This window comes from Embiotoca jacksoni, unplaced genomic scaffold (assembly GCF_022577435.1).
Source record: "Embiotoca jacksoni isolate LCO1_2020_lvr unplaced genomic scaffold, fEmbJac1.0.p SCAF_12, whole genome shotgun sequence".
In the NCBI taxonomy this organism is placed as follows: Eukaryota; Metazoa; Chordata; class Actinopteri; family Embiotocidae; genus Embiotoca; species Embiotoca jacksoni.
In genome coordinates this window covers 15,168,631-15,186,108 of record NW_027185252.1, presented here as the reverse complement: position 1 = coordinate 15,186,108, position 17,478 = coordinate 15,168,631, and the positions used below count along the sequence as shown (strand labels likewise).

General features: G+C 44.9%; 1 protein-coding gene across 7 annotated transcripts in view; it reads left to right on the top strand.

Annotated features, from left to right (window-relative positions):
- Positions 1-17,478, top strand: part of lyst (lysosomal trafficking regulator) — a 66,042-nt gene that overhangs the window by 45,285 nt on the left and 3,279 nt on the right. For all 7 annotated transcript variants that reach the window (XM_069145046.1, XM_069145051.1, XM_069145050.1 and 4 more), the window contains 26 exons: positions 562-1,186; positions 2,068-2,248; positions 4,585-4,754; positions 4,880-5,110; positions 5,294-5,460; positions 6,805-6,957; positions 7,588-7,779; positions 7,869-8,080; positions 8,173-8,382; positions 8,792-8,968; positions 9,170-9,246; positions 9,351-9,539; positions 11,935-12,080; positions 12,163-12,259; positions 12,442-12,503; positions 12,712-12,767; positions 12,855-13,007; positions 14,286-14,530; positions 14,868-14,934; positions 15,023-15,179; positions 15,665-15,805; positions 15,894-16,111; positions 16,192-16,422; positions 16,547-16,736; positions 16,842-16,978; positions 17,151-17,249. In XM_069145046.1, the coding sequence (XP_069001147.1) occupies positions 562-1,186; positions 2,068-2,248; positions 4,585-4,754; positions 4,880-5,110; positions 5,294-5,460; positions 6,805-6,957; positions 7,588-7,779; positions 7,869-8,080; positions 8,173-8,382; positions 8,792-8,968; positions 9,170-9,246; positions 9,351-9,539; positions 11,935-12,080; positions 12,163-12,259; positions 12,442-12,503; positions 12,712-12,767; positions 12,855-13,007; positions 14,286-14,530; positions 14,868-14,934; positions 15,023-15,179; positions 15,665-15,805; positions 15,894-16,111; positions 16,192-16,422; positions 16,547-16,736; positions 16,842-16,978; positions 17,151-17,249 (4,583 nt within the window). The remainder of the gene's footprint in view (positions 1-561; positions 1,187-2,067; positions 2,249-4,584; positions 4,755-4,879; positions 5,111-5,293; positions 5,461-6,804; positions 6,958-7,587; positions 7,780-7,868; positions 8,081-8,172; positions 8,383-8,791; positions 8,969-9,169; positions 9,247-9,350; positions 9,540-11,934; positions 12,081-12,162; positions 12,260-12,441; positions 12,504-12,711; positions 12,768-12,854; positions 13,008-14,285; positions 14,531-14,867; positions 14,935-15,022; positions 15,180-15,664; positions 15,806-15,893; positions 16,112-16,191; positions 16,423-16,546; positions 16,737-16,841; positions 16,979-17,150; positions 17,250-17,478) is intronic.

Below are 17,478 nucleotides of genomic sequence, written 5' to 3'. Positions count from 1 at the left end.
TGATCATTAGGTCATTTTAAGGGTTTGTGAAACGCTCTCCCATCTTCCAGCTTTAAAAAAAACAACAACTATTAACTGCAACTCTAGTTCTAACAGAGCGTTTCTGTATTCTGTATATTTCCATATCTTTCTAACTGCCATTTTAACCTCTTTTGTGTGAGCTTTTAATGTCCTCAGTTTTACACCTTTTGTCATCACAACATTGCTTTTTTTTAATTCCAACTTTAATTACTTAATTACTTTAATAGCTTCAGGAAAGGGCCTCATAAATGAAACGGATTTGACTGAGATACTTGCAACAAAACAATGTGATGAATTAAATTCAACAGTACAAAAACACGTAATTTCCTGAACTGACTGTTTAAACAAGATTTGTTTCTTGTCTCGGCACAATTAACTGCGGTTTTGTCGATGAACCATCATGATCCTGCTCTGTCAGTAATTCTATATGCACTTCTGTTGTTCAATGTGCATGCATGCATACAAATGAGGTCCTTTGCAGCATTCAGATTTGAAGTCTCACAATGTGTAAATGCTCAATTATTTTGTTATGTTTTCCAGGCCATCTCCTCGCTACGTCCCCTGACCATGGAGGTGATGATCGGTCATTACGCCTCCCTAGTCTGGCTCCATCTCCGTTCACCTCGCCTCTATTGACACCTCGACTCGGACACTGCAGCTCAAATGAGGCAGGTGAAGGTGACGGGGTCTCTCTCACCACGCAGCAGGCTCTTGGCAGTACGGAGACTCTCAAGAAGGGCGGAGGTGACGAGCAGCTCCTGAGCAGCTGTGAATCAGCCAAGACCATCTGCAACTCCAAGGACACCGGAGAGGCAGCGGCCCCGCGCACGCCGTCCATTAGTGTGGAGGAGGACCGGGACGAGGCGGCTGAGGTGGACAGCCTGGCAGAGGGGAGCGTGGGGGTGGCGGAGTCAGAGGACAGGTTCGACTGGGTAGGTGACGAGGCGCCACGCCGCCCCGACAGCCTGAAAGGCATCCAGTCCTTCCAGAGGAGCCACAGCAACCTGGCCAGTCTGGGCCTGGCCTTCCCAGCTACAAATGGCTCACTGACATCCGGCCGCTGTTCCAGCAGTGCTGAACGGGGCTCCATGCCTGAAGACTGGGAGGTCTACACTTACTCTCCTGGCTACGACAGAATCCAAGGCAGGACTGAATCCAATGGCAGGTACGTAATCATAGTAACCTTTAGCAGAGCTGGTTTGAATGTCAGATATACACTGCTCAAAAAAATAAAGGGAACATGTCCAGGCGATGTAGGGAGTGCATACAGGCACGTGGAGGCCACACACACTACTGAGACTCATTTTGACTTGTCTTGAGGAATTTCCACAGAAGACCTGTAGACCAAGCTGTTACGGTGGTCAACTTTTAACTAAATCCATGTCAGTGTGGGTTTTATTCTGAATGCAAAACCTCAACAGTTTAATAACAACCAGTGTTGGGAGTTAGATAATCTTAAACCAGCATTTGGTTACATTAATAACCTTCTTTGACAGTGATTTGTAATTTAGTGATAGTTTCAGTTTTTTTCTACCCGTCACTGATCGGTCATTATTAGACACGATGTGGCTCATCTGACGCTAAGACAGCTGCTTTCATTTGTTGATGAATTTCAAGCTTTACAAAAAACTTTCAAGAAAAAATGGCTTTACTCCAAATATGTGGCAGGTGTTTGTTTCATATTCTGATTTTATGCTTTCACTGCTCACACTTTGTTTATGAAAATATGCAGTTTCAACTGTCTTCTGTTTCTGATGTGCACAACAAATTGTTGTTCATTCATTAATCAATTGCTTCTCTACTGACCGTTGCAAGTTTTATACCCCAGAGAAAATATTCACTTCCACTGATCAAAACAAATTTCTATAGCACTTTGACCAATTCTTTTTTATGTATGAACATATGCTGGATGTAATTTGTGTATTCTGTATAACCTAAAGTTTCATTACACTGTACTTCATTTCGAAACATTGTTTTCGAGAGCGTTGTTTCAGGGATTCATTGTAGTTGTTCATTCAGCAGTAAAGTTCAAGTTGTGCGTCTCAGGTCCAGTACGGAGGACTGCCTGGTGCTGATCTGCTGCGGACTCTATGATCTCCTGAGGGGTGTCTTGCTGCTGCTGCCTGACCTCATGCTGGAGGAGGTGATGGACAAACTCATCCAACCAGAGACCCTCATCGTCCTGGTCAATCACTCGTCACCTCTCATCCAGCAAGGAGTCATGAAGGTCGGTCTCGTCATTGACAAGTCTCATGTACCATAAAGCAGGTGGATCTGATTTAACGCCAGGAGTCCGTTTTTATTGCACAATAATGTTGGACGTTTTTGCTCAATGCCATTCCCACAAGTCACATTTACATGTTTGTTTTTACGTCTTTTTCTTTTTGCTTTAACAACTAGCAGTGAGTGAAACTGTTGTGTATTTTTAAAGTGGCAGACAGCTGAGATTAAGCTGTGTATCGAGTATAAACTAGTTGGGCTCTGTAGTTTTCAACAAAATATTACTGAAGCAGGAGAAAATAGCAAAGTAGGGACCATTTTCAGTGCAATTGGGGTTCTTCTGCTGTTTACAACACCCGTGGCTTCATTTCTAAAAGTTTGTGTGTGATCCAAAACAAAGTGAGCTTTACAGTCCGATCACTAGATTCCAAAATGTCAAAAAATGATGAGTACAAATCCCTCATGAATATAGACCAACCAGGAACCAACTGTGATGTCACCCATTGGTATGGGAACTCTGTTTTAAAGCTTTGAGGTTTGCAGAGATAGTGTGAAGATAGAAGTGACCACATTGGACGAGCTGGAGAGGAGCGAGCAGCGAATCTGATTCGATCTGATTGGGAACCTGAGGACACTACGCCCGCCCGCCCGTAGTGGAAACCTGACTCCACCACAGGCCTGTGAATCAGACACGCCCCCAAACATCCCCGCTTTTTTAAGGCCTAGTATCGAATTAATGACGGGATAATTGTGAGATGGAAGCCATGTCCACTTTTATCTACAGTCTGATATTGACAGAGAATAGAGGCAGTGTTACAAAGAGACGCTGACAGCTGCAGTGACTGTTAATGCAACAAACAGGACACCAAGCCTCACATTTGTTAAGCATCTGCAGCCTACATACGGCACATAAAATAATGCACTTGGGGCCTGATTTACTAAGATCTCAAATGTTTATTTGTATTCATTGATTTAATCCTGGGAGTATATAGCAGAGAGCCTGCGTGAGTCTTCCCGGCCTGGATTATTTTCCTGATTTGAACTCGCTAACATATTCATTGTTACCATTTTGAGCGCTGCACAGAAAAACCAATCCCCTCAGAGGAAAGACAGGGAATGAAAGACTCGTCACTCTTATCAGATGAATGGCAGATTTAATCTTGTATGTGTGGCTGTGTCTTTTAAGGAATCCCTTAATTTTTTTTTATTATTATGAATTCTGCATGCTTACTTGTTGCAGAGGCCTGATGAACTATCACATCTCATTGGTGTCTTCATCCTCAAAATCAGGAAATATGAAAACCCACGCATCCAAAATGTAGCAGCATGTCTATAGTACAGAAAAAGATAGGAAACTGAACGTTTGCAACTGCACTTTTTTAAAATTAGTATAAAATGGTGAAAATGAAACGTTTTGTTCTCAAAAACTTTGCGTTTATTGCAGGACCAATAAATATAGATGCTAATGTCTGCAGCGTAACATAATTGTGATTGGCCGCGGTGCAAATATCTTTCTTAGGCCACTTCCCTCTCCCCAAATGCTACACACAAAGTGCACACGCACACATTTTGCTAATTTCTTGTCCATTTGCTGAAGAACTTGGTAATAGTTGAGCCGTTGTCTTCATGATGTCAATGCAAGTTATCACAAATGACGGGGTGAGGTCAGTGGACAAATTAGCATTTTCCATCATGCCTTCTTCCCTGGTAACTTCTGAGAATAAAGCAACCAAATTAAATTGTCCTCAGTGATGGGTATAAACATTAGCCTATTTATTTTTAATAAAAGATGGAGTTTGTACATCTGATTAATACACTCCTTCAGTCGTACTAAAATACACAACAATCACTTCTCCTATTTCTACTTTCAGGTTTAGTAAATATCATTGCAGGTGCTAAATTGTTCTATTTGCATGTTCCCTCCCAGTATTTTGCACCTTCAGGTAGAAACGGACAATATTACATATGCATGCAGACAAACACGCAAAATGGACAACGTGTGTTAAATTGCACATTTGAAAGACGCAATCCTCACTGCACGTCTTTAGTAGATCTGCTTGGGCATTTTTTTGCGGGTGGTGTGGAGTTTGCACGTGATTTTACACACGCAAACCTTTAGTAAATCAGGCCCTTATTATCTTTAACACAACAAACTGTATTTACCTCACATGGGTCATACAGGTCTGTGCATTCTCTCGTCAGGTTTGTCTTTATAAATCCCTGCTTCTTCGTGGGAATTGGCATACACACGTTTCAAGCCCCATTTTGTGCGGACGTACTGGTTGTAAATGAGGTCCCAGGACTGTACTCGTAGACCTCATTTGTTCTGCTCCTCTCCCCCAGCTGCTGGATGCCTACTTCAGCAGAGCTCACAAGGAGCAGAAGGAGAAGTTTCTGAAAAACCACGGCTTCTCACTGCTCGCCAACCAATTGTACGTCCACCAAGGCACCCAAGGGCTCCTCGAACGCTTCCTGGAGATGCTGTTTGGACGGCCGGTGGGCCTAGAGGAAGAGTGAGTCAAGGGATAAAACTCCTAGTGCACCATAGGCACATTATTATTATTCACTGAATTGTCTACAGTATGAGTAATCTTTCATGGAGACCTCCTGTATTTTTCATTCTTGTGTTTCTTTCTAGTCTGGACCTGGAGGAATTGGAAAATATCTCCCCCTTCAGAAAGCGCTGCATCATCCCAGTGTTGGGTCTTATTGAGAACTCTTTGTATGAGAACTCCTTGGTGCACAACACCATGTGTCTGCTGCTGCAGCTCATCAACGCCTGCCCCAAGCTGGCAGACATCCTGCTCGACCACGGGCTGCTCTACGTGCTCTTCAACACCCTCTCCACCCTCAACGGCATGGAAAATGGGTACGACTGCCAGGAGCAGAGGATGACTCATTCAAACACCTCCATTGGGTTCATGGCTTTTGTGTTGAACTATTGAGCCAAGAATTAAATCATTAATCCTCTTACTGTTGGTTGATCTGGCAAAGAGTGGCAGACTGACTTCCTGTGCTTCATGTTTTCTTGTTTTTTTCGTCCTCTCTGCAGTATTCCCCTGAATGACTACAAGCTCCTGGTGTGTGACATCCAGCAGATGTTGGTAGCTGTGACTATTCACTCCTGCAGCTCTTCAGGGTCCCAGTACTTCCGCATCATCGAAGACCTCATTACCTTGCTGGGTTTCATGCAGACCAGCAAGATGCGTCGCACACAGGGTGAGGGCGGCACTTCCCAAATTCAATACAAATGCAAAATACATCAGTCTTGTCATCTGCTATGCCCTGTGGATGATATCAAGCTGTCTGGCTCTGCTGCAGGAAGAAAACTGGGCCGTCACTTCATTATCTACAACCGTAGAATGGAAAGTCATTTGAGAAAAAATATAAATTGAGAAATATCTCCCATTTTCATCTTCCTGCTAAATGGTTTCTCTCATATTTCCCTGAATTCGCTCTCTGAAAAATATCTCTCCCATCTCGTCCCCATTAGCACTTACTTCCTCACTATATTTGTGATCTGATATCATCATTCTGTGATCACAGAAACATTTGAATGGCATTACAAAGTTTATTTCTTGGTGTTTGTCATATTAGGAATTATATTGAGCTGTATTATAATCCTCCTGGGGCCTAATGCAGAAATTATTGTTTTCTTAGCTCAACCTCTCTTACTTAAGTTGGATTTACAAAATTGTCTCATCTTGATGAATGCCACCTGTTCATGAGGTGTGTTGAGCATTACCATATAAGGCAACATTTTCTTTAATGAATAAAAAATAAAACTCAGAGTAAAAGGATGAATTTCAGAAACAGGAGCTGGAAGAGCTGTTGCCAACAATCAGCAGAGAAAAACATAATTTATTTAGCCGTCTCAGTCTTCCTTCAGCTCTCAACACATGATATTAGTAAGGAAGAGAGGCCTTAAGCACTTCTCTTTCTTCATTGAAATCTTTATTTGTTAAAGATCTGTCATTGTAACAGTGTCAGGAGCAAAAAACAAACCATACTTGCAGAATACATTTGCTTTCATCATTCATACAGCCCGGTTCTTTATTCTCCGCTGCCAACTTGAGCCTTGAATTCTGTCCTATTTTCTCCACTTTTCATCCACTTGTGCTTTTTGTAGTCTCAGTTAAATGTGTCGATTTTTCCACTGAGTAAATTTCTTCCATAATTGTCATCCATTGATCCTTTGGTGGTGCTTCTGTCCTCCCCCAGTCTAAAGCATTTCTAGATTGTATTAAGTATTTGACAGTGACCAAAGAACCCACCAATTTATTATTATCAGATTTTGAGTCTAATGTATGTGACATCACGTTTTTCTGATGAGCGCCGCACACTCGAAACCACTGAGAAGAGCACGATTGATGCTTTCTGCATTTTATTTTACTAGGTTTTGGTAACAACATCTTTTTTATAATTATTTAATGCAGTTTCAGCTGCTCTGAAAAATGTGTGCGTTTGAGAAATTGGAAGATGTGAATCTGTTTGTAGGACTCTTCAGTCCTTCATCAAGAGCTTCAGGTTAACTTCTAACTGTTCACTGTGTCTGTCTCCCAGAGATGGCTGTGGCTTTGCAGTTCCGCGTCCTTCATTCAGCAATTGAGTTCATAAAGACGACGGCCAATCAAGTGCCTCGCAGTTTGAGCACCTCTGTGACCTCATCGAGCTCTGCGCATTACGGCATCCATCGGAAGCGCAAGAGCATCGCAGGTGAGCGTTACAAAGCGCTGCGACCGTAGAGATGTGGTCTGCGTCGAGGCAGAACTGTGTCTGTGTACTGACTGTCTCCTCATCCCGATCTGAAGGTTCCATTGCCATGAAAGACTCCATTATCCCCCGCATCCCCCGACAGCACTACTGCTCCTATGGCCAGATCCCCTTGTTCGCTCCCTTCAGCTTCCTGTCCCAGGACTCCCCCCTCCCTTCCCCCTCCGGAGCTCCATCCTACATGCTGCACTTTAATGCAGGTAGCTGGGACTGCGGTCCGCAGCGGAGAACATCTCCCCCGTCACGGGGCATGTCTCCCATTTTTCCAATGACCTTTCCCCGGCTCTCACCTCGGGGGTTAACATGCCCGGTACCCCTTGTGTGCTACCGGAGCCTTTACGTGTGCATGTTTGAATGCTTAACTAAATCAGTGTTAAGCATTTCAGCAGTGGCTTTTTTCATAATCTTCTCTTTGGGAGATATTTGCATAAACTCACTCTGAACTGTAAAGGACAAAAACATGTGTGTGCTTGTACTTAAAGGTGGTGGACTATCACTATACCAATCACTTTCACTATCAATATACCAATTTTCATTCCCACAACTGAGCGCACACTGATATTGTGCTTGTAGGTCGGCGCCAGTCCTCTCCGGTCCAGACTGACTGTTTCCTGTCGCGGATGCGCTCTCTAGCCTGCGACGAGCTCTACCAGATGATGCAGAGGAGGATGAGCTGCGAAAACCCCATTCGTGCCAGTGAGACTGAGTTTGTCCAACGGCTGCAGAGGCTCGTGGTTCTTGCTGTCAACAGACTCATTTACCATGGTAAACAATCCGCTGTTCTCCCGGTTGTCCATTTAAAACTTCTATTTGTTGCTAATCCTGGTTCTGTTTGAATGTGTCTCTCATTTCAGATGTTAGTGAGGACTTGTTCGACCTGCTGAATATTCCGGAGTCTCCGGACCTGCAGCTTCTCTCTCCAGATCCAAGTAATCAACTCCACGATGAGAGTCTCTCCACCTCTTTCCCACAACCTCCGAGTCCCTTCATTCTGCCGCCTGCCAGCAAGAAGAGCTTACAGAAAGACATCCTCAAGCTCATGATGGATGGGATCAAAATCACCCTGGTATGACAGCAGTCCGTGAGAAGCATCTTTACTTTGTAAAAGCGCCAGTTTGAGTGCTGTACTAACATCGTACTGGTGGTGTGTGTCCACAGGGCAGCACAGGCCGAGGTGGAGCCCCTCAGCAACAGTGGCATAGGATTCTCTGGTCCTGTCGGGACACTTTCAAGGTCCAAATAGGCCGCCTGCTGGTGCACACACTCAGCCCTACGCTTCCCATTGCAGACAGGAAGGAGACGCTTGGGTTTGTGTTTGATCCCAGACATTTGGATATCCTCAAGGAGAGCCTCAGCCCAGGTCTGGAGGTGAATGTGAAGTCTTTTTGTCACCTTACATGTCAATTTATCAAGTATTAGACCCCAAAAAAATTAATATTTGAACCTAAGCAGTGCACACAACCTTTCTTCTTTGGGTCTCTTTCATGGGAATGTGTGAGTAATTGTGCAATATGTGTTTGTCATTTTCAGTGCTACAGACGAGTTTTCCAGGCCCTGACTCTAAAAATACTCTGATAGATGCTTTCATGGTCTTCATGAGCCCCCTTTTCTTTGCCATGGGAGTGTGCTTTCACTCTTTGTCCTCCTCTCAGGCGTTCACTGAAGGTCATTTAGCCCGATGTGGCTTGTTTCCTGTCCGTCGCTGCGTGCGACTTGCTTCAAACACAAATAAAACTTTCATGTGCGCTCTCTTCCACTCCCTCCCTCTATCACTCAGCACGGACCAAAGTTGTCTCTGTACCTGTACGAGATGCTGAACGATCACAAGGACAGCCTCAACAGAGAGGAGCAGAGCGCCGTGGGTGTATTCATGACCTCGCTCAAGCTTTGTGGTCATCGCTGCATCCCACCCAACGCTCTGCACAAACCAGACTTGCTCAACGCCATAAAAGAGGTAAAGTCCTCTAAAAACAGTCATTGTTAAAGAGAAGGGGAGCAGCTTCAGAGCCTTTTTGAAGTCAAACCCAGTTTCCCTGTAGAGTTCAGTAGCATGAGTTATCCACTTTTGTGCATAATGATAATCTTGGTCTTCTATAAATGCTGAGTGCACCCTATCACGGGATCTTATTAGTCAAATAAACAACTTTATTCACAGGAAAAATTCAAGTATGAAGCCGAAGCAAAAACAAGTAAAGTGGCGTGGCAAAAGAAAATGGCCAGCACTCAGAAGAAGTGAGTAGGGTTTCTTTTTTACTGATGTATGATTGATGTTCAGTACCATCAAATATTGTTAAGAATCAAGTAATTTTTTTCTCTTCTCTCTTATTACTCTGCAGTCTTATCCAGAGGCTGGATGGAAAGTCAAAGGATATATCCAAGATTGCAGCTGATATCACTCAGAATGTGTCTCTGCGGCAAGGCATGGAGAGAAAGAAAGTCATCCAGCACATCAGGGGACTCTACAAAACCGACCTCAGCGCCAGCCGCCACTGGCAGGAGCTGGTGCAGCAGCTCACACATGACCGGTGGGTGTCAGAGTTTATCTGTTACACAATACTGGAACAAAGTAGAGTACTGAAATGGAGACTACTATGATTATTTTTTTCTTCTCCTTACTTCCTGGTATTATTCATATTAAAAATGACTTCATGACATGAAACAGGGTGCAATTTCATGAGACTAAATTTATATTATCTCAGACCTGTAGAATACCCTTAGATTGAAAGTACAATTTGTAAATCAGTGAAATTAAGCAAACTTTTATTTATCTATACTTTGGTACATCTGTACCCAGAGTGCAGGGCTGTGCAAGTGTGCAAGGCAGTTACAGTGGTGTGAAAAAGTGTTTGCCCCCTTCCTGATTTCTTATTTTTTTTTGCATGTTTGTCACACTTAAATGTTTCAGATCATCAAACAAATTGAAATATTAGTCAAAGATAACACAAGTAAACACAAAATGCAGTTTTTAAATGAAGGTTTTTATTATTAAGGGAGAAAAAAAAATCCAAACCCACATGGCCCTGTGTGAAAAAGTGTTTGCCCCCTAAACCTAATAACTGGTTGGGCCACCCTTAGCAGCAACAACTGCAATCAAGCGTTTGCGATAACTTGCAATGAGTCTTTTACAGCTGTGGAGGAATTTTGTCCCACTCATCTTTACAGAGTTGTTGTAATTCAGCCACATTGGAGGGTTTTCCAGCACCAACTGCCTTTTTAAGGTCATGACACAGCATCTCAATAGGATTCAGGTCAGGACTTTGACTCGGCCACTCCAAAGTCTTCATTTGTTTTTTCTTCAGCCATTCAGAGGTGGACTTGCTGGTGTGTTTTGGATCATTGTCCTGCTGCAGATCCCAAGTTGGCTTCAGCTTGAGATCACGAACAGATGGCCGGACATTCTCCTTCAGGACTTTTTGGTAGACAGTAGAATTCATGGTTCCATTTATCACAGCAAGTCTTCCAGGTCCTGAAGCAGCAAAACAGCCCCAGACCATCACACTACCACCACCATATTTTACTGTTGGTATGATGTTCTTTTTCTGAAATGCGGTGTTACTTTTACGCCAGATGTAACGGGACACACACCTTCCGAAAAGTTCAACTTTTGTCTCGTCAGTCCACAGAGTATTTTCCCAAAAGTCTTGGGGATCATCAAGATGTTTTCTGGCAAAAATGAGACGAGCCTTAATGTTCTTTTTGCTCAGCGGTGGTTTTGGTCTTGGAACTCTGCCATGCGGGCCATTTATCCTGAGTCTCTTTCTTATGGTGGAGTCATGAACACTGACCTTAACTGAGGCAAGTGAGGCCTGCAGTTCTTTGGATGTTGTTGTGGGGTCTTTTGTGACCCCTCGGATGAGTCGTCGCTGCTCTCTTGGGGTAATTTTGGTCGGCTGGCCACTCCTGGGAAGGTTCACCGCTGTTCCATGTTTTCTCCATTTTTGGATAATGGCTCTCACTGTGGTTCTCTGGAGTCCCAAAGCTTTAGAAATGGCTTTATAACCTTTTCCAGACTGATGGATCTCAATTACTTTCTTTCTCATTTGTTCCTGAATTTCTTTGGATCTCGGCATGATGTCTAGCTTTTGAGGATCTTTTGTTCGACTTCACTTTGTCAGGCAGGTCCTATTTAAGTGATTTCTTGATTGAGAACAGGTGTGGCAGTAATCAGGCCTGGGTGTGGCTGGAGAAATTGAACTCAGGTGTGATAAACCACAGTTATGTTTTAACAGGAGGGGGCAAACACTTTTCACACAGGGCCATGTGGGTTTGGATTTTTTTTCTCCCTTAATAATAAAAACCTTCATTTAAAAACTGCATTTTATGTTTACTAGTGTTATCTTTGACTAATATTTAAATTCGTTTGATGATCTGAAACATTGAAGTGTGACAGACATGCAAAAAAATTGGAAATCAGGAAGAGGGCAAACACTTTTTCACACCACTGTAAGTGCTTCATAGAGAAGTACAAGACATAATCTTTCATAAAGTTGCATATTTAACTGACCGGAAAGCCTCTGCTAAAACTAATGTTTTTAAGTCCTGGTCAAATGTTTTAGCAGATCTCAGGTATTCAGGGAATTTGTTCCACAGATGGTGAGCACGGAAACTAAAAGCTTCACCTTACCAAGTTTTTGATTCTGGGAGTAAACTGGTTCGAGATGAGTTGAATGCATGAGTGTAACCTGACAGACCCACTTGAATGGCACAGCTTAGAGCTAAATGCTAACATCAGCATGCTAAAATGTTCACATTTGACAATACTAACATGCTGATGTGTATAAAGTATTATATTTAGCGTGTCAAATATCTTAGAGACAGTATTTGGTGTCCTCAGTCGTAGCTGCGGCCCTGCGCTGATATTTCCTCTGTACGGATACAAGCCGACAAAGTGTGTGACTGTGCTGTTGTGATCTGTTCCAGCGCGGTTTGGTATGACCAGATATCCTACCCAACGTCCTGGCAGCTGGACCCCACCGAGGGGCCGAACAGGGAGCGCCGGCGGCTGCAGAGGTGCTACCTGACCATCCCCAACAAATACCTGCTCACGGACAGACGCAAGTCTGAAGGTGGTTAAACCCTCTTTGGTGAAACTCAGTTTAGTCCAAGTGGTTTTGTGTCCTTTTAATCTAATCTCTGCGTCTTGTTTAGACACAGTGAAGGCACCTCTATCCTTCCTGTTTGAGGATAAGACTCACTCATTCTTCTCCTCCACCGTCAAAGACAAAGCCACCAGCGAGTCCATCAGGTACAACTCTGTCTCTCTGTAAGCCTTAAATAAACAAATCCTTCTTAGAAAGCCAGGAGCACTCCAGGCAGACCTACAGGGAGAAGACACAAATGTCTAAATGACTTGTGCTACGCTGAGAAGTGGCTGTGTTTTATTCAGATGGCGTATCTCTTGCATGAGAAATATCTTTTTGTGCTCAGGTTCACCAGACGGTGCATCAGCGTCGCCCCTTCCAGAGAGACAGCAGGGGAGCTACTTCTGGGTAAGTCACTGACCACTGCTCACAGCTGCTCCATGCATAATACACTCCACCTGTCAGCAGGCACAAAGAATAATCTACTCTCTCTGAGGCACTGAGGAGCAGTGCTCTGCCTTCACACACAGGTTTTTGTTGTTTATTCACTCGGGGAATCTTTTGTTTGTCTTGCGCTTCGTGCACTGAACCTGCCTCACCCCGCGCCGTCTCACAGGAAAGGCGGGGATGTACTTTGTGGAGGACAACGCTGCAGATGCTCATGACAACCAGGTAAAAGCAGAGGACTGTTCGGGCTTATTCTCTGCCAGACGAATGGCACCACGTTACGTGCGCCCAACTCCAAATGTGTTTGAACAGAGCCTTCACGGGGAGACTGAGGCTCCTTCCTTCTCCTGGACCTACGAGGAGATCAAGGAGGTGCACAAGCGATGGTGGCAGCTAAGAGACAATGCTGTGGAGATATTCCTCACCAACGGCAGGACCCTGCTGTTGGCGTTTGACACCACAAAGGTGAGGCGCAAACACGGGTCACATGGAATAAAATGAAAGAGTTGGGGAGAGAGTGAAAGGTTAGATGCTCACAGTACTCACAAATGATACTGTAGATGTTGTAGCTTTTTTCTTTTCTTTTTTTCTGTTTCACATCATTACTAGAGAGCTGCGTGGATTTATCCTCCATAAATAGACGATCCTGCAGATCACAAGAGGGAAATGTAGTCCGTTTTATTTGAATGTAAAAATGTAGCCACACAGGATGGACTGTGATAAAACTGATGAGATGAAAGAGCTCAAAGATGCTCCAAGAATGAAAAGACAAAATCATGCAGCTTGACAAGGAAAACGTTTCAGAGAGGGGTTTTTTCTTTGTGTGTTGTGTTCCTGATAACTGGAGCTCTGTAGTTGTGCTGTGTTGGGAATCAGTCGTGATAGTGATGATAATAAGATGCAGTGCTATCAAACTCTTGCAGGAAATACTGGAACAAAGTTGCAATATGTTTGGACACACGATGGATGGCTGATGTTTCCAGTTCAGAAAAAACAAATTACAGATTGTCTGCCGGCTTGTAAAAACCTTTTAATGATAAAGCTGCAAAAACATTTTCCCCGTGTGCTTATTTCAAGTTTAGAGTGCTCTGTGTTGTTTTTAGTGAAATGTTTCAATAACTGTTGGATGGATTGAACTGGAGGATTTTTTGTTTGGGACTAAAACAGTGAATCTGAATCTCACTCTGCGTAACCGATGTTGTTTTTTTTACAAACGTAAGAACTGAGAGTTCATTTTTGTTTGGTTTTTACTTAATAATTGAAGGCAAACTGTTACTTTTATGTTGATATAATTTCAACAAAATAAGTGTAATAGTTTTATATATGTTATTTGAATTAATAATCAAATATTCTTCAATATTTAGTTACATCCTGAAGAATACTGTAATCACAGAAATACCCTAACATTGCAGGATATTATTTCATGGCCATATCACTCACTCCTACGTTCAGCTATCACCAAGGCGACCCACTGATTATTAAAGGCTGATACCAGCATTTGTTCGGATTTTTTTGGGTTATTAATAGTGGAACGTTTTAAACTGTGTCTTTATAATCATGATGAGGATTCTCCCTGAATTTCAGGCTTGGTTTGCTGGAAAACGTTTTTGCTCTTCAGTAAATGAAACCGAAACTGAGGAGTAATTGGGATTATTTCAGGTGATCTAGTAATTCCCTTGTTTGAGCTGCAGACTCATGTTTTCAGCAACACTGATCTCCAGGTCTCTTGTGCTCTGGCCTCAGTTCAGAGACGACGTCTACCACAACATCTTGACCTCCGACCTCCCGAACCTGCTGGAGCACGGAAACATCACGGCGCTCACGCAGCTGTGGGCCTCGGGTCAGATAACCAACTTCGAGTACCTCACGCATCTCAACAAGCACGCCGGCCGCTCCTTCAACGACCTCATGCAGTACCCGGTGTTCCCCTTCATCCTGCGCGACTACACCAGCGAGCTGCTCGACCTGCAGGACCCGAACATTTACAGGTCAGCGCCGGATGACAGCTCTGTGACAGAGTCTGGAAATTCATTTCAAGTTGTGATAGTCCATGCTTTATGAGCGAAAAGTAGATTTAATTCAAATTGGATCATATAATGCATTAATTTATTAGGTTTTTATAAATGCACAAGTTTATACTGGAGCTGTTCTATTGTTTTACAAAGTGAATCATATGATATTAAAAGGAAATTATTTGGTAAACTGGAAGACAAATGAAGCCTCAAGTTGAATTTCTTGACATGGGAATCATTTATTATCATTTAATAGGACAATTGCTGCCATTTGTCACATCAGTGACCCCTTTGTTCACGTTTGTTTATGAAGGAACTTAAGCAAACCAATCGCAGTGCAGTCCAAAGAGAAAGAGGATCGCTATGTGGATAATTACAAGGTACGGCCCGGTGGACATGTTTAGCATCACTTTACTTGAATGTGTCGGGGGAGAAAAACTCCTAAACGTGCGCGTGTTTCTTGTGCAGTACCTGGAGGAGGAGTACAAGAAGGGCATCCGGGAGGACGACCCCATGCCTCCCGTGCAGCCTTACCACTACGGCTCGCACTACTCCAACAGCGGCACTGTGCTGCACTTCCTGGTTCGAATGCCCCCTTTCACCAAGATGTTCCTCGCCTACCAGGGTGAGTCATTGAGCAGATAAAGCCGCAGGGGTCCAGCTGCATTATCTTATCTACGCTGTAAAGATGATCAAAGTGTTTTGGGGTGTAATCTGCGCCCTTTAAAATGATATCTCTCTGATACAGAATGTGATTCTCGACTGGTTAAGCTCGTATGTGACACACTGAAACAACATCTGAGATCTAAGTCGGCGCCACACCGCCGTGCGGCATTACATGTATTAGCCATGAAAGGTTACTTCATCTTTAGACTCTTCTCTCATCAGCTCCTCGCCCCGTCTCTTCTTTTTTTTTTTTTTTTTTTTTTTTTTTTTTTTCTTCCCCGTTAATTTAGTTTTCCTTCATCTGTGTCTCTCATCTGATCCTCCGAGGCATCGTTTTATGTGATTGTAAATGTATTCAGCGAGCGTGGTGTTTAAGGTCATGAAAGGGGATGTTTTCAATCAGCGAGTCTAGTTTGTAATTAGATTGTCTTTGGCCTTAATCAGACCAGAGCTTTGATATACCGGACCGCACGTTTCACTCCATGAACACCACGTGGCGTCTGTCCTCCTACGAGTCCATGACGGATGTGAAGGAGCTCATCCCGGAGTTTTTCTACCTCCCAGAGTTCCTGGTCAACCGAGAGGGTAATTATGGTTTTCCTTCCTCTTTTATATCTGCATGCGTCTTCCATATTCTCATAAACTGACACTGTGTTTCTTTTTGCTGGAGCAGGTTTTGATTTCGGGGTGCGTCAGAACGGCGAGAGGGTGAATCACGTGAATCTACCGCCGTGGGCTCGCAACGACCCGCGTCTCTTCATCCTGATCCACCGACAGGCGCTGGAGTCCGACCAGGTCTCCCAGACACTGTGTCAGTGGATCGACCTGGTGTTCGGGTACAAGCAGAAAGGCAAAGCAGCTGTCCAGGCCATCAACGTCTTCCACCCAGCTGTAAGTCGCTGCTCATGATCACAGTCGTGTGGAAATGTTTGTCGTTGTTGCTCACACCAGCGCGACCTCCCTTCTCACAGACCTACTTTGGCATGGACGTGTCGGCTGTAGAAGACCCGGTGCAGCGACGGGCCCTGGAGACGATGATCAAGACGTACGGACAGACGCCCAGGCAGCTCTTCAACACCTCTCATATCAGCAGGACGGGGCCCAAACTCATGATGGAGGGCGAGCTCCCGGCAGCCATGGGCCTCCTGGTGCAGCTGGCCTTCAGAGAAACCAGAGACCAGGCCAAGGAAATCGTCTACCCGGTAATCTTCCCTCTGCTGGCGGTGACTCCGGCAGCCTGCTGCGCGCTAAGGGAGACATGACTTGATGCGCCATCCGTGAAATGATCCACTGCTCACCGGGCAATTTCCTCTTCCTCCCCCACAGAGCCCGCTGCCGTGGATCAGAGGTCTGAAGTGGGGTGAGTACGTGGGCTCTCCCTCTGCTCCGGACCCGGTGGTGTGTTTCAGTCAGCCGCACGGGGAGAGGTTCGGATCCCTGCTGGCTCTGCCGACGCGAGCCATCTGCGGCCTTTCCCGCAAGTTCTGCCTCATGATGATTTACAGCAAGGAGCAGGGTGAGGAAGGCCGCCGCTCACGCACACGTCCGCCTGGACACGCGGCCGGGACGCACCGCACGGCGTCCCGCTGACTCCATTAATTTTATGGGCTCTGCTCCGCAGGTGTGCGGAGCATGCACAGCACGGACATCCGGTGGTCGGCCATATTGAGCTGGGGCTACGCGGACAACATACTGAGGCTGAAGAGCAAGCAGAGCGAGCCACCGATCAACTTCATTCAGTGCTCACAACTCCACCAGGTAAAACATGAATTCGCTCCACTCGGGGAAAAAAACAAACCCACAGCACCTGGAAGGGAAAGGACCGATTTGCCTCTTCTCCTTGTTACACAACGCTACACGGAGGAATCAGCCAATCAGCTCTCTGGTTCCTCGTTTCCTGCGTCCAACTGTCTGTCTCGCTCTCCTCCAGGTGACCAGCTGCGCCTGGGTGCCCGATGGCTGCCAGCTATTTACGGGTAGCAATTGTGGAGTCATCACCGCCTACAGCAACCGCTTCACCAGCACCACGGTGGGTTTCCATGGCGACGTCCCCCTCTAACCTTCCGCCTCCACATGAGCACCCAATCCACCCACCCGCCACCCATCACCCCCCCCCCCCCCCCACCTCTTTAGACAGCCTCACGGTGCTCAAACGCTCGGCTTCATTAGTCACATCACAGTTGCCCTTGAAACACATTTCCACCGAGCCGTAAGTGGGATTAGGGGTCCGGGAGTTCAGTCATCAGAGAGGCTTTCAG